This window comes from Mesoplodon densirostris, chromosome 2 (genome assembly GCF_025265405.1).
Source record: "Mesoplodon densirostris isolate mMesDen1 chromosome 2, mMesDen1 primary haplotype, whole genome shotgun sequence".
Classification (NCBI taxonomy): Eukaryota; Metazoa; Chordata; class Mammalia; order Artiodactyla; family Ziphiidae; genus Mesoplodon; species Mesoplodon densirostris.
This window is the reverse complement of record NC_082662.1, coordinates 78,823,751-78,848,934: the sequence shown is the minus strand read 5'-3', so window position 1 is coordinate 78,848,934 and position 25,184 is coordinate 78,823,751. Positions and strand designations below refer to the sequence as shown.

General features: G+C 43.3%; 1 protein-coding gene across 2 annotated transcripts in view; it reads right to left on the bottom strand.

Moving 5' to 3' along the window:
* LMO4 (LIM domain only 4) overlaps positions 1-21,230 on the bottom strand; it is a 93,137-nt gene extending 71,907 nt beyond the window's left edge. The window contains exons 1-4 of one of the 2 annotated variants that reach the window (XM_060090060.1): positions 20,824-21,230; positions 17,852-18,090; positions 10,398-10,494; positions 9,845-10,000 (exon numbers count right to left, since the gene is read on the bottom strand). In XM_060090060.1, coding sequence (XP_059946043.1) covers positions 9,845-10,000; positions 10,398-10,494; positions 17,852-18,087 — 489 coding nt within the window. In that variant the 5' untranslated portion in view covers positions 18,088-18,090; positions 20,824-21,230. Of the gene's footprint in view, positions 1-9,844; positions 10,001-10,397; positions 10,495-17,851; positions 18,091-18,289; positions 18,395-20,823 lie in introns of those variants that run through there. The other variant, XM_060090061.1, reaches the window with a different exon arrangement.
* Between the last annotated feature and the right edge of the window lie 3,954 nt (positions 21,231-25,184).

Genomic DNA, 25,184 nt, shown 5'->3' with positions numbered 1-25,184 from the left:
TTGCACTAACTTTATTTTTAAACATATTGCATTAAAGCATCATCTTGATTACTTAAATGTTGCACCCAAAGAGAGTGCCTATTCCCCTCACTGTAGTCCTGGTCCTGCTTCATAAGTCAACTCACTCAACCTTCATGACCTCATCTGTACAACTGAGGCAATAAATCACTAAGAGGATTATTGAAAGGACTGAGAGAACATGTGTAAGAACTTGTTAATGGTAAATGTTAACATATAAATACATTTACAAAGCATTACACAACTCCAAGATAGTCATTATATTAAACATTACATTTAAAGATGTAATGTTGATGGAAAGTGTAAGTCCCATAACTGATGCTAGAAATTGAATCAGAGGCCTTAGAAGAATAGGCAGACTTGAAGACACACCCATCTCTACCTAACTATATTTAAATAAAGAAAGAGGTATACAATCACAGCCCAAGCAAGCAATTTCCTTTCCAGTTTTCATAATTAATCTTTGTTTGTGTAAGTTCAGTTTGTCTTCAGATTCCCTCTTTTCAGTTCCTAAAAACATTCAATTCACTGAAAATGAAAAATTAATTTAGGAAGAAACTCTTCAATGTTTTCCTCTTACTTAAAAAAATTATAGCTCAAACAACACAGGTGAAGTCCTACAAATAGATGCCCTGCATATGAAATTTGTTTTTGAAAAAGTGGAGGGCATAAACCTTTTGATTCAAGGCAGGGAGAACTTTCTAGGCCAAGGAAGGTGCGATGCATCCTGTTTTCATGAGCTAATGATGGTTTCCAAGCTGGTTGGAATTCAGCGCTAATTGTATTTTAAAACGCGACCTCTGAAATCCTTTCCTCTCGCAGGATCTTACATCAAGGTTTCGAATTTTCCAGAAAACCTTTGCACTTCACCTTTCTCACTCAACAAATTCTGAACTTTAGAAGACTTCAGTTCAGAGTTTCTCTTTCCCCTGCAGGTTTTGATCTGGGGATGGTGACGCTAACACCCAGTAAAGCTGTCCTGCCCTGTTTCGAGGGGAGAGGGACCATTTAAATAGGTATTTTGGTGGCTCCACTCAGGCTTGTCCCTTCTAACAGAGTCATTAAACAACTTTCCAGTGTCATTCAAAGAAATTAGAACAGAAGCAGTTGATTCTCATCCTCTGTTTTATTAGCTGTAATTTAGGAGAGAGAATGGCCCTGTTGACACAGCTGTAACGTGTCAGGACCTGTAGTACGTTACTGGCCTGAGGCCTCCGAGTTACAGTCCATTCTCAGCAGAATCAATCTGAACTCGAAAACCTTCCCTCTAGGAAACATGTACCTATCTACTAGCAGAAAGCACTTCTTGTACAACTGAAAATAGTATTCACTTGAGGTATGTTGCAAGTTCACCTTCCCCAAATCAGCCCTGACGCGCCACAGCTCTCAGCATGTCCACGATGGGAGAAGAGGGCTACAGATGTCTCTTAACTAGATACCCAACACGGGTGCATGTGTGACACTTCGCTGCTAGTCAGATCCCAGACTGCAAGTGGGAATCGCTGGCTGTTTAACATGCGTTCAGAGCCTTGCCAATCTAAAATGGCTGCTCCGTAATACTTTAATTGCAGTTTCATGGAAACAAATTGCTATTTAACTGCAGTAAGCATTTCTGTGACTTGGCTGGACTGACAATAGGTGAGTCTCAGTAGCAGAGACGGGTAATATCAACTTGTAAATGGTCTGTGTTTCAACAGCCTCTCCAATTGAGTCACAGGATGCAAGCACCCAGGATAGAATTCCTGGGTGAAGGAGGCTTGGGACATCTTCTCAATTTAAATACAAATATTTAGGCTACATGGAAACCCTTCACTATAGTGTTTTGATAGACAGATCTTGGAGTCTACGTTATGCAATTTATTGGCCCTAAGAAATACTTTATATAAATAGTAGTACACATTAGAATCTTACTATATTGACATTTAAGCCATTTAACTTAAGAGCTTCATTTTGGATTATCAGTTGTTTCAAACATCAGTGCAAATCAGGGCAAAAGAATTTAAATACGGTTAATATTAAGAGGATGACAATTTCACAAGCTTCATGTTGGTGTGACAGTTTTCTCATTTCGTATTTTATGACACTACAGTCTGTGTTAAACTATTTCCTAATAAGTCATGACAAGCTGGAAACAGTTTCTTGTGGCAAACGATTTGGTTTGGAAAAGCTTCGTTCGGGCTCTCCGGCCTTTTGGACTGTGTAAATCTAACTAGACAGATAGGTAAAAAACATTAATCCCTTTCAGAGGACAATCTGTTTCATTAGCAAGATTGACAATATGCATGATTGAGACATTTATATGTATCATAAACTTTTTTTTTAATCAGGAGTTCAGCTGGGCTCAGTCACATTTGCTTTTATTTTTAATTGCACTTGCTTGTAGAGACTGGGGCCATCTTGCTCTATGACGTGGCTAATATTACATAAGTCCTTTCAAAAGAACAGAGTGCATCTCACTAACATCACCAATGCCACGATGAAAGGTGAACAAGCTCGTGGGTTTTTTTTTTCCCCAGCAATGTTGGAGCTGGGGGAGGAACACAATCACTGCTCACATCAGAATAAACCTGAGTGTTTTTAGTAGCTTTCTATCCACAGAGCATCCCCATTAGAGCCAGGTTTTATTGTTTGAAACGCCTCTGGTTTCAAGGCAGTGTTTTACCTAAAGCAAGACTACTACTTAAATATGTTCTATTGTATATTCATAGCTCCATTAGTCCTTCTCCAATTTAGCACATCAAAGAGAAGCCTTCATCACTTGCATGTGGATTATACTAACATGAGTGACATTTGTAATCTTATAGGTCTGCAACTTAAGAAATGCTTTTAGAAGCTTGGTATTAAATACGCAGCAGTGCTTGAGGAACTAGCCCTATAATAGTTCATTTAAAGTCTTTAATGACCTTAGCCCTCCACATCACTAAGTGCCACACTGTATTACTGACTACAAAGTTATTAACTATCTCCTTTGAATTTCTACACTATATGGGACATGAGTGCTTATGTCAAAAAGAATTAGAGAAGATGCTAGCATTCTTATTAACACATTTCTCCTTTTCTGTCCTGAAGAGTCCCACGTTCCGTTAAAGGATCTTTTTTTTTTTTGCGGTACTCGGGCCTCTCACTGCTGTGGCCTCTCCCGTTGTGGAGCACAGGCTCCCGGGACGCGCAGGCTCAGCCGCTCTGCGGCCTGTGGGATCCTCCCGGACCGGGGCACGAACCCATGTCCCCTGCATCGGCAGGCGGACTCTCAACCACTGCGCCACCAGGGAAGCCCCCGCTTAAAGGATCTTGAAGGGAAAAAAAAAAGGTGTTAAGAACCAGAACTAGTTCCTAGCAATTCCCCAAGGATCCAACTCAAACAGATATTGTTATCTTTGTGATTTTGTTCATTTTTTCTCCTGCATAGTCTTTTTATAAGGCTCTAATAAACTTTCCACTTTAACTAACTCTGCCTTTAGATTATCCTACACGAGGCTTATAGGAGGTTTTCAGTTGGAGCAACTGATTTTTTTCTCTTGGCCTGGAATGTCGGGAAGCAGGAGATCCCAAAGGGAAGCTGACTGCTAGTTGAGAGGTGGTGAGCCAGACCTCTCTGCAGAACCAATTCCCATTCTCAGAGAGAGGGTGGGTCTATATCAGCTTTTCTCTGGAACAAGAGAAAATAAAACTTAAAGTAGAATTATGAACACACCTGGTTTTATTAACCTGTAAGAGAAGTTGCAGTTGAGTTTGTTCACATACTACAAGCCTGGCAGGGCAGCCTTTCACGTTTCCTCCTTCCAGCAACGGCACTGGGGCCACTGAGTCCCTGGCCTACACGTGTTTTCCGCAGGCAACCTGGGCGCTGGTGGGGAGACACTGCTGCCTAGAATAGGCGACTAAGTACCTCAAGACTACTACTAAATGAAATCCAAATCCTCCGCCAAACACATGGAAAGGCAGAGCCAGTACAGGAGCGTAAGAGCAAAACAAAATAAACAAATCATACAGCAGACCACACGAGTCTAGAAGCTCAGCAGGAAATGGCTGCTTCACGCATCAAAGAAGACTGTAAAAGAGCTTGGGGTCCTAACAACTAATGGAACCTCAAAATCTGTACAGGTATGGTTTAGAACTGCTATTTCCTTCAAGGCTATAAACTTGGTAAGAGAACAAGATGGTTATGCCACATTCTTTAACATGCTTTCCATCAATACCCAGGGCTTTCCTACTGAGAAAAAAGAATAAACGAAATAGCTGAAGAATCAAACGTATATATATATAAACACAAAAGATTCACTGTGATACAGCAGAAGTGTAATGACATGCTGTTAACAGAATATTCTGAATTTATAGAAAGGACTCCGTTAGAGACATGACTTCGTACTCCTGCCAAAAATGGCAAAGTTAAGTAATCTGAAGAATACCTCATTGGCTCAGAGCTAAATAAATATAGCCACCGCTTCCCTCGACCCCCGAAGATTTAAAGTGAACTTGGTATGGAACAAAAAAAAATAAAATTTTCCAAAACAACAGAAAAGAAAAAGCAGTTTTTAAACCCAAACTCCATCGGATATTTTTCTTTTAAGTTTTTATTATTTAAATACACCATACTAGAGCAAATGTCTCTGAAAATATCACAAATAAAAGATTTTTTTCTTCATTCAGCAAATTAGAAGTAGGGGGGAATTTCTACACAGTAGCTTCTATGAGCCTGACTTTTTTTCCAATTTTTTTCTTTTTTTCATTCTTTTTTTTTCTTTGCCATGGGAGTAGCAACATTAGGACGAAAACACTTACATGCATACATACATTGTATTTTACAGAGATACAATAAAAGTGTTTGTGATAGAATATCACAAAAGCCACATCTCTTTATCTCATGTTCAGTTTTGATTGAAACACATTTCCTTACAACACTTAAATATACAAAGAGCAAATAGAATGTTGTTAAGGTAAAAACACAGGGTACAAACTCTGGCCAGTGCCCTGCTAATTGTTAATGAGGGTAGAAAGCAGATTTGAATGCTTCTTTTAATTAGCTTCATTAGTCATTTCCCTCCTCCCAAGCTCCCTCCCCCCCAAAGATGTCCTCCGGTGGATCTTTTTTCATTTTCTCTACAGTCTCCCATTAGCCCAGGTTCATGGAGTCCTTAATGTTCATATTCAGTCATTTTAATACACCAATAAATGCAAGAAGGGCGATCAAGACTAAAGAAGGTGCAATGGCATGGAGCTGGTACTGGTGCTAGCTACAAAGGTGACTTGTCTACTGAAGACACATGGGATCCACCTGTGATGAACAAGATCTGAGATGAAGGCACGCAGTCTGCATTACTCTGACCTTTTAGCAGACCTGCAAGAAATAAAAACGGGCATCTTAGCTAAAATGCTGAACTTGAGAGAGATTAAACTCAAACATGGCTGCTTTTGTCTTCCCTACATTCCCTAATCTTCTATTAGATTACTTTCCAACTGTGACTTGTTAGAGGCTTTCTACGCTACGTACTCTGGCAGTGGAGAACTAAAGCATGACATTTTCTGCACTTTTACTAGTGGACAAAATGAGACGATAAATGGACTTTCAGAAAGTTTCTGGTGTAAAGTTCTACAATGAATTGCTAAACTCTGTTAAAAGCAAGTTTCTTTCTGCAAAGAGTGAATTGTAACATCTTGCCTCGAACTAGGATCTTAAAGGCACATCAGAACCAAGTCCCTCCTCCCCAGGAAGTTTTGTGTTAATATTCTCAACTGTGTAAACTTTGGCAAGTTACTTAACTGTCTGTGTCTTGGTTTCCTCAGCCTAAAAGTGGGGATAACAAGGGTGTTATAAGGATTACATAATATATAGAGGCCGCATTCAACAGCACCTGGCACTTAATAAAAGCTAAACAAATACTGGCAGTTAACATGATTATTCTAATATCCCCATATGATGTCTATGCACCCATGTCCTTCTCTGCTTATAGGTATGTGTGTATATGCGTGTGTACACACACACACACACACACAAATATTGAGAAACTTCTTTTCCTTTAGTATTTCCTACCTACTATGCCACTTAATATTACATAAATATTGTAAATATATGAATCTAACATATGTAATGTGTTAATGACTTGTGCTCAATTAAAGAATGTAGTTCAGTGGAAGTCTAACTTTAATATCTGAGTTAGAAATGATAATCCACAGTTGTCCAATACAAGCTGTTTGCAATTACCAAAATGAAATAATATATATTAGGTTTTTATGGTTTTTAAATGACATTGTGAGCTTCCCAGGAAGTTCTCGTTTCACCCTTTCCCTAACTTACTAAAAGCCTGAAGTCTATTAGGAGCTGCAACCCCCTACTTCCAAGCTAATTAAAGTGGTAGAGGCTTAATCCCCAGAGTGGAGGCTCAGTGTGAGAAAGGTAATTTGTCTGTCCAGAACAAAGATGCGGCAGCAGCCAGTGAGCATATTTAATAAATGAGCAACAAATGTCCTCTACGATGAACACACACACAACGTCAATTATGTAACTATGGGGGGAACTGCGAAGTGGTATGTAAACTAGAACCCTCGCTAAATTTTCTTCTGACCAAAGAGATGTGATCTCTTATTTTACTGAAAAGCACAGATTATTCTAGATGAAACCATCACTCCTGAGTGGAAGAAAGAATTCCAGAGCAGGCAAAAAAAAAAAACCCCCAAAACCCACAATTCTTGATTCTATTTACATAACTCTCTCTCTACAAGGCAGTATTCTCCTGAGGGGAGCCAAGTCTCCTTCAGACAATATAGGCTATAACTTTTTGTAGATCCTAGAACAAGAGTGGTCTGAGATTTCAGTCAAAGAGACTGTATGATTTAAGTGCTTAAGATTATTTTTTCTCAGAACATACAAAAGCCAATGGTGCAGAACAACAACTAAACTATACATCCCAGACACTGGGAACAAATTTCAGGAGAATAAAAGTTGAAAGGGGCCAGATGACGGGGGCCTATACTTTCCATACAATTAGCTGCCTTTAAAGAAGGGATGTACAAATAATCAACTCATTACTTTTCAGCCAGAGGATGTTTGGGTATATTTATTATGCATCATGCGCTAAAAATGTAATTGGTTCTGTGAACAGAAGGAAAATGGCCAAAATTAATGTCCAATTTTCCCTACCAAAAATATGGAGAATGAGAGAGAAGAAAATAATAAAATGGAGCTATTTGTCATTTCTCCCCATCTCATCTCCTCCAGAAAAGAAACGCCACAGGGTTTGGGGAAAATCATTTTAAAGCATTCTCCAGGTCCAAAAAGCAGTTTATGATTCCACCAGGAAGTATGTTTTCATTACCTCTTCCCCCTTGCCCTCTCATTAATATCTCTCTGGACCACATTCAGCTTACCCAAAACCTTTATTTACAAAAACTACCTTGTGAATTGACTGTGCTCATGGTGAGCTGAGCACCAAGGGCAAAAATGTAAGACATTTAGGCCAACGGGGATACGTTCTTAATTAACATCACCCCCCAAAACACAGCTTCTCACCAGTGTCTGACAAGAACACATCCTTAAGTTATATTTCCTTATGGCTTTTAAGAGCTATTAATTTTTGAAGGCCACCTGTCTCCTTTTAAAAGGCTTCCAACGTTAAAATACACACTGGTAGGCTCTTTTTCATTGCCTCATATATTTTGTGTTCCAAAATGAACCCCCTACCTCTCCCACTCTGCAAAAGGTATGGATTTACATGAAAGGCACAATACTTGCAATCTCGTAAACACGTAAACCAGATTTTCCTCAAATTTTCCTCCCTAACACCTCCCAATTTACATCATCTTATACTCAGTAAGAGGGTACTGTGAGACGGTGCTCGTACTTATTACATGTCTGTGTACCTAGTCCCTGGCTAACACTGCTATGGCCTGTATTCAGTCTGGCTACACAGTCTGGCTACATTTTCCATCTTATCTCTACATCCTTCAATTCTCATCATGCACGTTGGTGAGCTGTATCATTTTTTATGCCTTGCTAAGTCAGGGAAAGAAATGGTATAAAACCAGCAACAAACTTAAGATATAATTTGTAGAGAAACTAAGCTTTTACCTTGGAGGGGGTGGATTTTATTCTTGTACTTTTTTTTTTGGCTACCAAGTATAACTACAAATGGCTTTGCTTCTACATTGAAATGGGTATCTCAAAATATTTGTTACCCATTCATTGTCCTCAACTCAGCCCTACAGATTCACTTAATTACAACTGAAACCATGAAGATCTGTAAGTATTTATATGTACTGGCACTCCTTAAAGAAGCCTGAACTGGCTCATCAATGGCGACTGATTAATTTGCAATAAAAAATTAGCTTTCCGTTCTTCAAATAGTATTCTATGTAGTTCCTATATTAGTAAATAAGGAAAACTGTACATATTTTGATGCAATTAACCTTTACCTAATAAAGCAATGGAAAATACATTTAAAATCATTCCATAAACTTGAGTAAGGGAAAATGATAAAAATAAGCATTAAAATATGGCAGTATAATTTAAAATTTTTCAAATATTAGTCATTGTCCCTGTACACGGCATTAAGAAAATGCATTACGGAAGACAAAGAAGCCTAATATTTTTTCCTGAGATTTTTGAAGCTTGCTAAATTCCTATTTGCAGATGAATGTTGTTTTTTGTGATCCCTACAACAGACATTAATGAAGTTCCCATTGTAAATCCATAAAGAATTACCAAGTGAAGTGTGCACTTTTTGTTTCAATGCAATAACTCAGTGTTGTGTGATTGCCTGGGTTAATGATGAAAAAGTCAAACATACTATCAGAGCTGATGGAAAAATCTATCACCAATCTGAAATTAAAATTCATCTGTGGTCAATAAGATTTAATATCCATGCAAGTGGTGCTGTAAAGAGTAAATGAATCAATGTCATCAATACATAATCAGTATGAAATATGATGTGAATAAAATTATGCGCACGAGTCATACATTTCACTCTTTTCTGGGCCAGTGTGGAATGAACAGTCTCTTAACTGAAGGTTGACAGTAATTGTTACAAATTAGGCACAGCAGTTATCAAAATGCACTCACTTGCATAGCTATAGGACTTACTAAGGAGATTAAAATAGATCTGAAACCATCCAGTACTGCAGGTGCTGGACAACTGTTGATCACCAATCTTCCCTCTGAAGTGCCCTCTAATACATGATTCGTACATTTGTATAATTTCCTCGTTTCTAACTCTGGTCCAAAACCTTTCCAGTTGTGGATCAAGAATCAAGACATTTAATCTTTAATGATCAGCAAGAGCTAGAACTTTTTAAAAAGTTGTAACTTACTCAAATATTATGGGACTACCAATCAACAAAAATGCTCTCCTTTAGAATTCCAGAATGTTTTGTAAAACTGCTCTTCTAAGATTCAAAGCACCGTAAATTGGGTTAGGAAGGCAGGTGTCCAGATTGCTATTACTAATGCAGAAATCATTCTTTCATGACAAAGACATTTATTCCCTCTTCCTACCAAAAATGTTCTAATTTTCCCCCCACAATAACCTAGTCACATCGTATTTCTGAATTTCAAAATTGTCAAGTGGGATAAACAACTGGTCGTAGGCAAGTTTTACATTCTGCCTGACTCTGCATGTGATAATGTGTTCAACACTGGTAAAGCTACAGCTATAACTAAGTCAGGATTTTTTTCACCACAAAAGATTCACGATTTAACCAATCAATTCCTCTACTTCTGAACCGTGTCTGTATGAGTAGTCTACATTTCTTTAAAAGGGCACGCAAAAACACAACCACCTAGGAAAACTCCCTCACTAGATGAAGAGGTTGAACCTTCCAACTAGGTATTCACCTTCTGGTCTGGCAGTAGTGGATTGCTCTGAAGTGAATTCAAATGGCCATTGATGAGAGCTGTAGGTCTATCATGTTCACAAAATAAACTGCCATTGATGTAGTGAAACCGATCTCCTGGGACCAGGCGATTCCGGCAGGTAGAGCATGTAAAACACTGAAAGGAAAAAGCAAATCCACTGAAAACAAGTACAAATTAAGTCTTTCTTGGTCACAAGTTTATAAACTGTTTTTAAGCAGGTATCTGTCAAGTACAGAGAGCCACTTATGGCTTAGTGTTTTCTTTCCTTCAACATGATTCTGGAAAAGAGTAAGCCAAAATGCCAGAAACTGGATCAAGCTAAAGGGGAAAAGCGACAAACAGGTGTGTGCTTCTGTGGCATGGGGGGAGTGGCGTGGGTGGATGTGTAATCATCACTGCCACGTAACAATTTCAGTGGATTCCTTCCATGTTTGCGGCTTGAGAAAACAGGGTTCCTACTAAGGAGACACGCTTTGTCTCCATGTAGGAAAGTTATGGTTCTTTTAAAAAACAGAGGAGGAGCAGATGCTACCTTCAGATGATACACATTGCCTTGGGCCCTCATGACGAGTTCGCTCGCAGGAATAGACTGTCCACAAGCGCTGCAAGCACCGCTATTCCCAAATAACCTGAAACAAAGATGACGGGGACACCAATGAATAATCCCAAACCAAGGAAAAAGAAAGAAATCCCCAGCCTCTGGCCCTCCCTTTGGAATGCATTTGACAGAGACTGAATTCTTCGGCTCCGGACTCAAATTTTATGAGTGATTTACATCACCTGGGAAAAATCTTTTTGGGGGGTCACAGCTAACTTCTGCCTACCGCAGAGGAAGAGGGTGCCCTGGGTTTCATCAAAATATTGACTTACACCTCTAGCAAATACGAAACAATTCTGTTCTACACACATTTTATCAGATTACTGAGTTCATCATAAAAAAAAAGATACAATTCATGCCTGGAGTTTAAATGTATTGTGTCCTTGAAATTATATGAAGAACTCTTTTGTACTTTAATCATATCTTGAGATATGAGTCATCAAAAGGGTTAAGAGGATTTGATTGTATATCTAAGAAGACATCATGCTCAGTGTATTGAAACTCCCGTAAACCTCCATCAGTGCAGACTTTCCATTAGAAACTCTCTGCTATCCAGGTTGATATATAATGTGTATGGGTTAACCTTTTCAATCATGGTGTCAACACTTAAGATTTGCCTCTGCTCATCTCTTTCATCCTAACCTTCTCTCTCTCTTGATAATGAAATGCTTGCTCCAACTTCCCTCTATCTGCTCCTGAGTCCACAATTTAGATTACTTCATCTCTGCTAGCAACAAACTGAATGAAATTTCGATTTGAGCAGAAAGTAATTTACCGGGATCTGGACCCATTTGTCATCATATCTCTCTGGGTGTTTGCTGTATCACTGCAGTTTTCCTATGCAATCAAATGAGACCACAACATCTGCCATGGGGGGAGGAGGGGGAGAAGGAGAAGTCTGCAGAGGAGGGGAAAGCTCAAGGAAGTGCGGTGTACTGAAGAAAAAGATATACATAATTCCTTACATCCTTCCACAGGCGTGACAAAATATTTTAACGAACACCGAACTTTGGCTTTTATGAAATCTGTAGACTCAAGCTGGGAAGCTTTATTTGCTTTTGGGCTTCCCTCTTTAATATCCACAAATATTTATTAAACAGACCAAAATGATTTCACATTGAAAGGTGATATCAGAACGAGTAAGCAGGGTCAGAGAGGCACTTTCCAACAATGAAAAACAAAGTAATAGGACTTACAAACTAACATATCGGTATCATGATAAATATTAATACTTGCATTTCTTCCTTGTCCAAAGAAAGTCATAAAATGCAGTTGTGTCAAACCATGAGACAGGCTCCTATGGAACACCCCGTAATCTGAATGACTGTGGCATGCCTCTATATAAAAATAATTGCTTTAGTTTTCAGAATCTGGTCTTGCAGAAGAGGCTTGTCATGTTCCAACTACTAATTTGCTGTCGCCACTTTATTGAAAATAGCCTGTAAGTTGTTATTAAATGTATCGACTGAACGACAGGGAGAGTAGTAAAACTGCCCCTTAAGATGGCTTTTAATAGGAAGCCCAAGAAACAAATTTTGCAGCAGCATCGATTTGAAGAGTTCAATCAAAACTCCATTTCAAAACTAATTAGTCTGAGATCAACGACACATTGACACGTTCGTACAGAATCAGAACAGTTACAGAGAGAAAGCTGAAATAATACACTGTCAGGACCTCTGGCCGCAGGACCACACCGTGTGGGAGCTCAGGGCCCGCTGGCCTGGCATTTCCTAACACTGGACCACTTCAGGAGCGTTGATGAAGGCTCCCGGGGTCCCACCCACAGCATCCTGCAAGCGTGGGTTGTCACTGCTGCCACGAGAGGGTTCTCAGAAGGGTGGGGTGGCCAGAGAATTAGCATCGCCAGGGGGGCGTTTCCAGTCCACAGCAGGGCTATTTCAATCCCCCAAAGGGGTACCAACTCAAACACTTAGGGTAAGAATAAAATTAAAAACCTGTCCATGTAGCCAAAAACATGCTGAGGATAAAAGGGGGGCGGTGTAGATAACGGGGGTAGGGAACAGAATCCTACCTGAGCTAAGGACCAAATATCCTCTTACAGCAACCCAGAAGTATTTTAATGGCTAGGAGTCTATAATTATGGCTGCCACTACCAACAGGTACACAGTGACACTCCATCTCAAAAATACCCTTTCACAGTACCGATCTGATTACCCAACCTACGTGTTCATTAATTTAACAATCCATCCTGAGTAAAGTCATTTGTATGTCTTCAATCTCTAAGTGTATTTTAATAATCAGGGCAGTCGTATGTAATCCAAAAGCTTTTCATACATCTTATATTCTCCAGCACCACTTTCATAACCTTTCAGGGAACAATCAGCCACAAAATCACGGGATCCCTAAAGTGTCAGAAATTACAGTTACAAAGTTTGAAAATGACCAAGATCTACCCAGGACTGATGTGCTATTGAACAACAATATTAATGGAGTTTAATATCTTTCCGTGCCTACAGCTTTAAAGCTGCCTCAGAGCAGAAAACTTACATGTCTATACACATTTTAATCCCTTTTACCAGAGAGGAAGGCTACCATTAGAATTCCACCCTTTTTCTGAAAAGTTGTGTGTGTGTGTGTGTGTGTGTGTGTTTTAACAACGTTTCTGTGCGCTGGAGAGTTAATTATCTAACCAGGGGGACTGTCCAGGACAGTGTTTGATTTAAAAGGCTTGAGGCTTTAGGTGCTCAATTAAGTAGCTATCGGTCTCAGACTGGACTATAATGGGCTCTTTTCTCTTTAACTCAAGCAACGGGGAGATATACCCCAGGTCAGGCTAATTAAAGCCAGGGGAGTCTTTAATTGTGATGACAGAATCGGTTTCAGTTTCCTTTCTTTGGGTCCTCAGTCCAAGAAGGTCGTTAATATTTCAGCATTTGGGCAATGCAATCAATCACAAACATCAAGAGGTTACTTACATGGGGAAAAGGGAAAAGGGAAGAAATCCCACCAAACCTCTACACTTTAAAGGTGCTCTGCTCCTATGAAAAGTACCACGTAGTGCTAGGATTGTTTGCCAGCTCCAACTCTCCTTGCTGACAGAAAGAGACGGAGAGCAAGTTGTATTTTTAGTTCAGTAATAATACTTAGCATCTTTCCCTAACTTCAACGACCAATAGGTGAGCCTCCTTGCAACTGGTTACTTCAAGCAAAATACACACGACACGGAGCATTACCTGGCTGTTTTCTAAACCGCTTTCAGGCAAGGAGAGGTAGGTTTCTAAGAGTGTGGCTGAAAGGTATACATTTTTACCTACAAGTAAATATCAGCGACCTATCTGAGGAGAAAAATGCACATCCACAGCTACCGATCCAGAAGCAATTGGTTTTCCAGCAGGTTCCTATATTTAATCTAAATTCTGCACCAGCTATATTAAATGTAACAAAGAAAATGCAACCCTGAAATTATGCCTGGAGCCAAGTCCATTAAAGGTACTTCGGAATAACTAGAGACCAAGCACCTTAAAAGCACCAGAAGCTATTGATACTTAAGAGGGGGGCTGTGAATAATCGCAACTGCTGCGTTAGAGAGGGGAGGGAGGAAAAAAAAAATCAGCCAAATTACGCTTGGTTAATTCAGAGTAACAGATCTGCCCCCAAGTGAATTGGAGGCCTTGAATTAATTCTGTTATGACAAATCAAGATAAACGTTCCCCCTAAATTGCATGCGATTTAATTAATTTTTGAGATCCTGGGTTTTTTTTTTTTTTCCTAGCTAATAGTTCACATCCTCCTGTGCTGTCATTGTGCTTGAGTGGGCAGACTTCAAAGTGATATTAAATAACCAACTATTAGATTTACCTAGCACGTCCTATTGGAAAAGTGCCATTTAATTACCTAGCCTGTTCAATTAAAGGGACAGCATTCTCTGAATATAGCAGCTTGCTGTTGATTACCAGGGAAATGAACTCGCTGTCTGGCGGCGCCTCCATTCCTAACGCTACCCCCTCCCCAGACGCACCCTCCACCACCAACCACCACCAATCCCCCCGCCCCGGGCCCCCACCCCCCGCTGCGCGGCGCTCACTGCGGCTGCGGGCGCCACGTGAACCTCCCGAGCGGAGCCCGGGGAGAGAAAGCGCTACCCGCTCGTCCGGCTCCCGCCCTGCGCTCGCCCCCTCGCGGGCCCGAGGCTGCCGGCCGGCTGGGCGCCTGAACTGCGGCCTCAGGCGCCGTCAGCCCCCAGCCCGGCCCCCGCCCGGCCGAGCGAGCGAGCAAGAGAGCGAGACCCGGCACGCCGAGAACCACCACCCGAGCTTCCGGCGCGTAGCATTGCCTCCCCGGACCTGGAGCCCCACCCGTCGATCTCCGAACTTCCTCCTCTCGCTGCACTTTCCGCGCCAGTCTTCGGGCCCGAGGTGGGGGTGGAGGAAGGAGGACTCGAAGAAAGAGAATCGGAGTTTCTGAAGCTACTTGGTGGCACTGGGATTGAGCTGCGGGGTCGGGAACCGGGGGGGAAGGGGGAGGACGCGCTTCCAAGGTTCAACGACTTTTGTAATTTTGCAAGGTGGCGGGGCCAGGCCGGCGTTGGCCCCTTTAAGACCCACCCTCTCCTTCCTCTCCCCTCCCCCCCTTGTCTATCCCTCCCTCTCTTAGAGGCCAATTTTGTTAATTAAATGTTTTGTTTGCGACGCAGCTCTCATTCATTGCGGACACGTCATTCGGAGCAGATCTAAGCCAGAGACCAGATCTCATTAGATAAAGCCCATCAAAACTAAGAAAATGGAGGAGCCACTAATTAAAGCTTTTAATTGTGCGGATTCGCTGCAGCAAGGCAGCCGCTTTATCTGAAATCTTGGAGGGAGGAGAGGCAGAAGCCCAGCTCTGCCCAATCGACACTTGGTCGCGCAGGGGGAAGGGGCTGGGGAAAAGCAGCACCACCCACCCCTCCCCCCCGCAACCCCCTCCTCCCCGGGCCCCTCCCAGCTCTCCCAAAGCTTTTTGGCCAGATCTTGCTTGTTTTCAAAAAGCCACAACCTCAAAGTCAGACAGTTTAAAAGCCCCTTAATAAATCGCTCTGTGGTCCCAGCTGGGGCCGAAGAGCCAAAGGGTCCCCTTCACCTGGCGGCCGGCGAGCGGATTAGTCCCGCTCCTCAGCGGCCGTCCCTGCAGAACTGAAAGTTCCTCCAACAAGTGGACTGAAGGGAGACTGGGGAGGGAGTGGCTGAGAGGAAAAGGAACGCGCAGCCTCCCCACCTTCCCACCCTTTCGGCATCTTGGTGGGCAGAAGGAAGGAACACTGAAGGAAGACTTAGGAGATCTCTTAAACTTGGTGGGTGAGAGGGGGGTGTCTGCTGCTGAGCCCTGAGCAGTGTGAGGAAAAGATCAATTGGGTACTGAGCTAGAACTCCGCTCTCCCGAACAAATCTAAGGTCCTCAGGGTAGCCTCCAGTTCAACAGCAAGCGTGGTTCCAGTTTTCAAAGTCAGGAGAAAAGGAAGGGAGAATATGGACCCAATTAATTAAGTCTTGGGGCTGGGCACACACCCTCCATTGCTCCATTAGAGAAAAACACCAAATGGGCATTTATATTTGTTCCCAAGAATAGGGAAAGGAATGGAAGTGATTCCCAGGAAGCCACTTGCCTAAACTTGTCCTGAGGGAATGGAAGTGGACCCATCTTCTTTTTAATTAGTGGTAATCAGAAGCGAAGGTTTTCTGAAGGCACTTGGAAAAGAGATGAATCTGTACCATTCACTGCTTCTGAACAGCACTGTCAATTTTTCCCCTTTAAACCACCCTCCTTCTTACCAGTTTTGCTCTCTAATTACAGTACTGTCAAAGCTCATGGCATTGCTTGGAAGGAGGACCAGAAAGCATTATACCCATGCTGCTGATGATTTTCCAACGTTTACTTCTAAAAGAACACTTCGTGAAATTAATGCTGCCATCTTAATTTAAAAATAAAAGCCCTCTCCCTTCCTGTATTTCTTTGACTTGGCTGATTGAGGAGGCCAGCAAAGAGGACATAGGTTGCATTACTGGAATAACCAAATATCATCTTATTCCATCATTTACACTAATGATATCGCTGGGGTAAACATACCCATACTCAGCTCCAAACTGCACTGGGATCTTCTGCAGTTTTAAATGCAGAGTGAGGGAATCACAATGGAGCTAAACTTTGAACAAAATACCTCATCTATTGATTCACCCGCATTGGAGAAAGGGCAAAAATTTTCTAATCTCTATAAAGAAAACGGTTTAGGGCAGAAATTTTAATAGAACGCATTTCTTAAAAGTGAGCGGTTGTCTAGTATCAACCGTGTGCGTGTGGGTTTTTTTTTTTTTTTAATTACTGGATGTTGAAACAGAACACCTCCTAGAAGCATTCATGTGCATCAGTCTATCAAACCATTTACTCAAATTAAATGTGTAATCCTTCAAATGCCTCCTTTCAAATTAATGAGTTTAAGTAGCTTGAGTTCACCTGAAAAGATCCTATAGGCACCTGACCTCCTGAATTCTTTCCATTAATTGCACTGAAACTTGTTGGAAAAAGGCTGCTTACATGGGCATATGAATGTTCCTATACATTGCTTTAAAATGCAAGATTAGTATAATTCTATAGCCTCTTTTCCTAAATCTCTTTTGAGGATCAAGGGTAGTGATACAAATGACAACAACAAAAAACCCAAAATCTGAACATTCCTCAATTGAACTGCAAATTCTACATCATAAACCACACACTAACACTTGAGTATTGCGTGCCTTCAAGTAACAATATATAAAGAGAAACATTACCATTAAGGTTTTTTTTTTTTTTCTTGTTCGGGTTTCTTTGCTATAAGAAGAATGACAAGTCTTTAAACCGATGGGCAATCAGCATTTTTTCACAAGGAGCACAAAGAATGAGTCAGTTTTCCACTCAAAAAAGTTTAAAGGTGCTTACGTAAATATCATAATCAGCCATCACCATCGGCATATCATTTCTCACTACCCACACTTAAATGTTTAAATCAGTCTTTTGTCTCCCTAGTTCCTATGTTGGTCCCTTCCTTGCTTTAAGAAAGCAGCTTAACTCCCACTTGAAATGTTTATTTTTAGTGGAGGGTCCAACTGCGGCTGACCACTTGAAATCCTGGTCCCGAGGATCCGGATCCTGGTCCCAACCTTTGCACACCTAGCAGCCCAGTCCCCCCAGATGCGCAGTTTTTACTTCGTGTGGCCTTTGCCATTAATTTGCCACTAAATATTGGAAGATTAACACATGCTTCTTTAACCCCTTAAATTTCGGCCAACCAGGTTTTTGAGGTGAAGGCTACACTGTATTCTCAGAGATGCCCTGCTCCTTTCTTTAAAACCCTTGGTAACCTTTGGCCTTGCCATTGCTCTGCCCACCCATGTCGCGGAAAAGCAGCCAAGTCTTACCTAATGTAGTCATTTCTGCAAAGGATCATGCCGCTCTTGGTGTAACAGGACGTGCCGATGTCGCCCAGCTGCGCCTGGCAGCAGGAACACTTGAGGCACCGGCTGTGCCAGTAGCTGTCCATGGCATAGAGCAGAAAGCGGTCCGCAATCTTGCCTCCGCAGCCTGCACACCGCTTCCAGGAGAGGGAGCCGGCCGTCACCGGGGGCGGCTGTGAGCTGCTGCCCGGATTCACCATGGTCTGCAGAAGGCGGGAAGGGGACAGGGAGAGAGAGACAAAACAGAGGCGATGCGAAAGTTAGTACTCGCCGCGCGAGAGAGCGAATCCGTCCCCCGCCAGCCCCCAAAGTTGCTGGAAGGAAGCAGCAGGGCAAGGGCGGGAAGGAGGATGACGGAGAGAGGGAAGGAGGGAGGCTTGCCGGCAGCAGCCGCCTGTTTACTTTTCTCAAGCTTTGTTCTGGGGCCACGAGCTCCTCTCAACTTTCCAGCGCCCGCCGCCGCTGACAATTTCAGCTCGGGTACTGTCAAAACTCAAGAGAGCGAGGCTCCGCGGCGCGCTCCTCCCCTCTCGGCGCCTCCTCCCGGCCCCCGCCTCCGCCCACTGCCCCCTCCTCCGCCGCCCGCCTCCAGCAAATGAGGGTCAAACCCACCCACCGCCTCGCCCGGCCCCTCCCGGGGCCCCGCCGAGCCCCGAGCGCAAACCGAGGGGAGAGAGAGGCGGCCCCCGCCGGAGCCACGTTCCCTCCCGAGCTCTGCCCGGGGAAGTGCAGCTGCAGTTCACAAGTTGGAAATAGTTCGGCTTTCTGAAAGGGAAGGAGGGAAGAACCGGCGGAGGGGAGATGCAGAGTGGTGGTGGGAGGGGAGGCGAGGGGACTTCGGGGCGGGGGGGGTGGTGCGGTGTGTAAAGTTGAGAAACTGGTTTTTCTTATTTTAAACAGCACCTTTCACATGCCATTGTGGTGACCGCCATCTCCCATTATTGTTCCAAATCTCATTTCATTTTGAAGATCAATGAGTGTTTTCTCTGCGTTTGCAGGACACAGGCAAGAATAATAGATCATTGAACTTTAGGATGCCTGTTAACTTCCTATACAAACACTCTCCACTTTGGTCTCACTAATCTGCCCTTGATCAGCAATTTAAATGGTAGAGCTTTGTTCCTCCAAAAGGGTGGGGGGTACGTTACTGATAATATGTGAGAAGGCACTGTTAAAGGATGCACAAGTTATATCTGAGCCAGACCTACTGTCACCAAAAACTGCTTTTAAAAATTCCCCACTCTTTCTAATGAATGTCACGAGAGAAACAACTGGGGTCTAATATAGGAATCAATTTATAAAGCTTAGCCTAAACCGATTAATTTGTTGCCTCCAAACCTGAGCCCAATAAAGTCCTAGTGTTCCTCCAGTCACTTATTCTATAAAAAGATCAAGTTATTTACTGCCAATTAAGCAGCCTGTTTTGTCTTTGTCCTCTGTAAGCCGAGAGTGTGGGCTCCCCCCGAGGCTCCCGGCTATCTGCTCAAGACATTCAGCTGATACCTCAGAAGGGAGAGGACGAACTTTGCCTGTCCCCGGCCCAACTTGGCTGCTGCAAAAAAACGAGGGGAAGGGAACGAAACAAGGACTTGTGTTCCTTAAATAGGCCGGTTTTAAACACATTTCCTCCGAAAGAGTCCCGGAACGTGTGTCCAGTGACCGCACAATAAACCAGAATAAGAACTGCACCAATTAAGCTGTAACAAAACCCTGAGACTTTGGAAACAGGACCACTCTAAAACCCATTAGCATTGCATTTAACCGAATGCATCATACCTTTATGTAAATTGATTTATCTGATGCAGTTACAAGAGGAATTGCTTTTTGTTACAATTTCAGCCCTAACCCAAATGAATCTGCATTTCCTGCCCTATGTCTTTAAACTGCCCACCCCCGCCCAACGTTTTAATCGCTCAGAATTCTTTTTAAAAGAGGAGGAGGGAGGAGATTCCAAGCTCTTCCCCGCCCCCATCTTTGGTGAGAGGTAAATATATATGTATATTTTTTTTGAAAAGGAAACATTACACTGAGAAAAGCATCCAGTAACCCCATTAGCTAAAGCTCTTAAGGACAAGCAATACCTTAATGCTGATTAAATCTAAAAGAGATGAATCAAGACGACTGACCAGAAACTGACTCCCCTGATAACTAAGGACGGGCCCTCATCAAGTTTCATTTAGAGTTGGAAAAAAAAAGAAAGCTTTTAAGTTAAATAGGCTTATACTCTAGTAATTACATAGCCAAGCAATTTAGGTCCTGAGGTAGTCTGTGAAATAGAAAGCAGAACTGGCAGCTAGAGGCAAAATCTGCCCCCCTTTAACAACGTCTCTGGTGTTTTTTAATGGAGACCAAGGGAGGGACAAACGTAGCGCTGGCAATTTGTAGTACAAAAATGGATGCTTAATTCATGTCTTGATTTTAATTAGGTGATTCACCGGATTTCTCCTGGATTGGAACAAAAGACTTATAAGCCAAGAGGAATTTTTTTTTAAAGAACCAGCAATATCGAATCCTGCTCACTTAGATCTTTTCTGCCACTGTTTCAAAAATAGTGGTGGGGTGCGGGGGGTAGGGTCTTGACTATTTTCCCCACACTACTTCTCAGACTTCAACCCTTAAAGCACCTCCTGCCTCTCCCTTCGGAACTGAAAATACCCCCACACGCCTCCAAGGTCCCCACCAGCCCCGTCTCCAAGAAGAACCCTTTTGTAAGCAGGAACCGCTACAAAGCTGGCGGCCCGGGGCTGCCCTCCTTGCTAGCTCGCAGGCCGGCCTCGGTAGTTTCAGACTCGCGCATTATCTAAGCCGACGTATTGTTTACTTGCAATTTGGGACGGTCAAGGGAAGGAAGCCAAAGAAAACAGCCCCGGCCCAAATCGCCCCCCTCCTCCTTCTCTCCCCCCTCCCTACCCGCGGCTCCCCAGCCGTCCCCTTACCTGCTTTTCCCCTATATTGCAATATTGCGAGAGGCGGCGGCGGCGAAATTCGAGCGAAGCCGCTCGGCTTCCAAGGAAGGGGCGCCTTGGCTGGCGGAGCTGGAGGGAGGGGGGGATGTTCTCGCAGAAGCAGGAAAGGGGAGGAGGGGGCTAAGGGCTGCTTTTCTTTCTTTCTTTTTTTTTTTTTTTTAACGCGCTGCTCTGAGGCTGGGTTGGGGGGCCCCGCGTAAGTGGCAGGCGCCGGGAAGCAGAAGCGTCAGTCTCGGTCCTAGTCGTTCTTCTCCGCCTCCGGCTCCGCGCGAGCAGCTGCAGGAGCCCTCGGCCCGCGCGGCGCGGCGCAGCGGCAGCAACTGCTGCAATCGCTGCTGCAAGTTTGGCAATGTGGCTACACTTTGTATATTCCCCCGCCCGGAGGCCCCCGCCCCGCCCGCGCTCCTCCCGCTCCCCCTCCTCCTCCTCCGCCTGCTTCCCTCCCGTGCGCCCGCCCGCCCGCTCGCTCGCTCGGGGCTGCTGGCGGCGACGGCCGCTCGGCCGAGCTTCCTGCACCTCCAGCCGGGGAGCGGCCGCAGACACAACAGCCCCGGGAGCAGCGGCGGCCGGCGCGGAGGCCGGGGGGCGGGCGCGCCCGGGAGGCGGGGAGCTGCGGCCGGCGGGGCCCCGCGCGCCTGACCCTCGCCCCTGCCGGGGCTGCTGCTGCCCGGCTTGGAGGCGGTGGTGGCGGCGGCGCTGGCCTCTAACCGGCTCACTCGCTCCCTCCGCGGCTCTTACACATGTGTTACTGACAGAGCAAAATCCCAACTACTCCCAGGCTCTGCCGCCGACGTCAGCGACCCTCAGCCACTGGGCGGCCGGATTGTTCAGGCGGAATAATAAAACCTGCCAATCCGGGCAAGGACAAAGGGATGACTGAAACGAGACTCCGGGGGCGGGGGAGGGAGCGAGGCGGCTGAGCCGCCCGAGGCTGAAACGGGGAAGGGCCCGAATCAGGTGGGGAGAAGTCCCTTGGGCGCCGCCGACCCCGCCGGCGCGGCCCCCCGTGGCCCGAGATGGCAAGCCGAGGCGCGGGGGCCACACCTGCCCTCCCTGCTCATGTGGCCCCCTCGGGACCCGCGCCCGCTCGCCCCTCGGGGATAGCTCGTCCTCGCGCCGAGAGGAGCCCCTTAGGCAACTTACTTCACATCTGTCTCAGAAATGGGCCTCTTCCTGTTGAGGTAGAAAAGCTTGGTCGAAATCTCAGGGCGGTGGACTTCACACACACGCAGAAGAGATGGTTTTTGAGGAGTTATTTTGTTTTTGTTTTTTAAATTCACGATGTTAGAGATTTATGAACCTTAGTGGAAGTTTCATTAACAAGGTAGAAGCTTCTCCCCATCAACGCGAGTGTAAACTTAAGTGCCCAGTAGGCACTTCATAGGTATTTGTCAATTGCTGGTGGTAGAAAGATCACAGTCCTTACGTTCAAAGTTGAGGAAAACTTCAGGGGAAAAGCCTGGCCCCCTGTATCCACCCCACTGTAGAGGATGAGAGGCCAAATTTCTCGTAGCCCCCAGAGCGATGGAAGTTATTGCAAGATTCGAAATCTCACAGCCTCTGGAGAGTAAAAAAGGTTACTTCTAGTATAAATCAAGTTTTGAGGAATGCTATTAGGGTGGTAGTCTGAGTGTCTCTTTCCAGGGCCGCAGCTCAGCCTAGATGCTTCAACTTTATCTGCTCTGCCAAATAGGTTTAATAAATCTCCGATCTGAGGCTAATATTAGGTCTGATTATTATTAGTAAGTTCCAGAGAGATTTTTCTGGTGGAAATTATCATGAAAGTGCAAAGCCCTTCTGCTGAGTATCATTAAGTAAAACCAGCCTTGTGGGACAAGTCTTCATACTGTATTACGCACAATACTGCTAGATGGAGGAAAGGAACCTGCAGAAGAATCTGGCTAGACAATGCAGATGTTAAACATCTATGGTTTTAGTGTCTGTTTGGGGGATTTCTGTCTTTCAAACCATCAACATTAAGGCTGCAAAAGAAACTACAGTCATTGCCTACAATATCAAGCAGAAGACATTTTAAAATACCAGTTAGAATACTCCTTTCTTTATATTTCTAGCACCTCGAAATTAAGTGGCTTATTTTTATTGATTGGAACTTAAAATTGCATTTTTATGATCAAGTCACTTTGTGCACATATGAAAAACTTTTTAAAAAATCATTAAAACTATAATAATAATTAAAATATTCTGTACAGAAAACAGCTGCAGATGGGTGTGATTAAAGAAAGCTAACTTAAAAACATGAAATGTTCCTTGAAGTTTGGTAAAGAAACCTCAGTTAAACCAAAAGGGGAAAGGAACCCCGTAAACAAATAATACACATAATAATACAAATAATTCCCTTGGTCAGCTTCAGTTGTTAATAATTTATAATAATCAAAACGAGATGGCACAAGATCTTAGTGAGCTGCAATTAAGTTATGATTTGTCATGTACAAGTAAATTTCCTGCTCTGGCCCTTCATTTTCTAATCCACAAATGAAGGAATTAAGCCAAATCGTCTTTATTTTTCCTTTCTTTAAAAAATGATTTTCTTATAGAACACATAATACATAGGTCTGGAATGAATTGTGGTACTTTAGTTATTTCCCAAAGTATGTACTCCGAAATTAAATCTTTATTTTAAAATGAAATGTTAGAAAATAAATCAGACATCGGATATAACTGAGTAATTATCCAAAGGATTGTAGTTTTTGTGGAAGGAAAAGAAGAGAGGAGGATGGATAAAACTTTCAGTATAGATCTATAGGCTTGAAGGGGCCTAGGAGGTAGTTTCAGTGTTTTGGCTCTGATTGTGTGCGGAGTGAGGACTTTACACATGTCCCTGTAGATTGGAGTGGGTGGGAGTATGTTACTGGAGACCTTTATTTGCTGATGCTGTGGTTATAGAAACACAAAAGCAGTAATGGCTAACAGTCTCTCTTCAGAGGGGTAGGAAATAAATTCATTCAATGTAATCAAAATTCAGGTGTACTTTAACCACAGCGCCACCTCTGGGTAGTCTTTATTTCTGCATCCCTTTCATTTGGCAGTCCTTTCTCATCTGGGTAGCGAGATGTTTGTGGTCTGAAAGGGCCAGCTTGAATGAGGTAGCAATGTTAATCTTTTATTTCCACTGATGCTAAACTCGCAAAAACTGTGTAAATACAATTTCATTATGGGTAAGGCAGTTCTGTATTCAGGTGTTCTTTAAACGGATATAAAAGTGCTCAAAGTAATCCTGGTATATAGTAAAATTAACTAAATTCAAAATAATAGTGTTATAGTGTGCCCAGCAGTTCAAGAAACCTCAGCTGATGTCATACACTCATCATTTAACTACTCACCTACAATGAGAAATAAGAATACAGTGCTTTGGAAAAGAAAGAGAAACTCAAATCGTTTCTGTCTTGAATCCTAATTAAATGTAGGAACTATATTGATCTTAGATCAAACCCTCATTCTCCCCACTCACCCCAAAATGATTTGTCCATACCTTCCCTTCTTCTCCTTTAAGTCCTCAAATCACAAATCATTTTTTCCGTTCTCCAAGTGACAGTTCTCTGAGACTCTCCCGTGGACAGCCAGAGGTTCCACACAGACCCGTGTCACCTTCTGTGCCCTGAGAAAGGCCAGATTATTTGATGCTGATATGGCAGCTTCCACGGCAAAGTGCCCCAGCTCTTTCTCAAGAAAAATATACTTTAACCTTTTAAAGTCAATGCAAAACTGTTTTTGAAGGCAGTCTTTTTAGAAAGGCATTTTTTAAAAAATCTCCCTACCATTATTGCTGCCGTCATAGAGATCCCTTGAAATCAAAAGATTCAGCCAAAGTGAATCTGAAAAGCTTGAATCTGGGGCAACAATTCCAAAATATAAAAGGTGTGGAGAGAAGAAGAAGCAAGGATAGTTACCAACAGATGTCATGAGGAAAGAGGAGGAGGAATGGCACTTAGGCCGCTGCCAGTTTTTGTGGTGGTAGTGTTGGCTGGGGGGTGGAGAGGTACTGCACAGTGGTAGGATCGGAGAGACTGCTGCAGCATTTCAGAATAGGGATTCATCTACAATATGACACAAATGAAATTATCTATGAAACAGAAACAGACTCACAGACATAGAGAACAGAACTGTGGTTGCCAAGGAGAAGCAGGGTCAGGGAGGGATGGATTGGGAGTTTGGGATTAGCAGATGCAAACTATTGTATATCGAATGGACAAACAACAGGTCCTATTGTCTATCACAGGGACCTATATTCAATATCCTGTGATAAACTATAATGGAAAAGAATATGTGTGTGTGTGTGTGTATAACTGAATCACTTTGCTGTACAGCAGAAA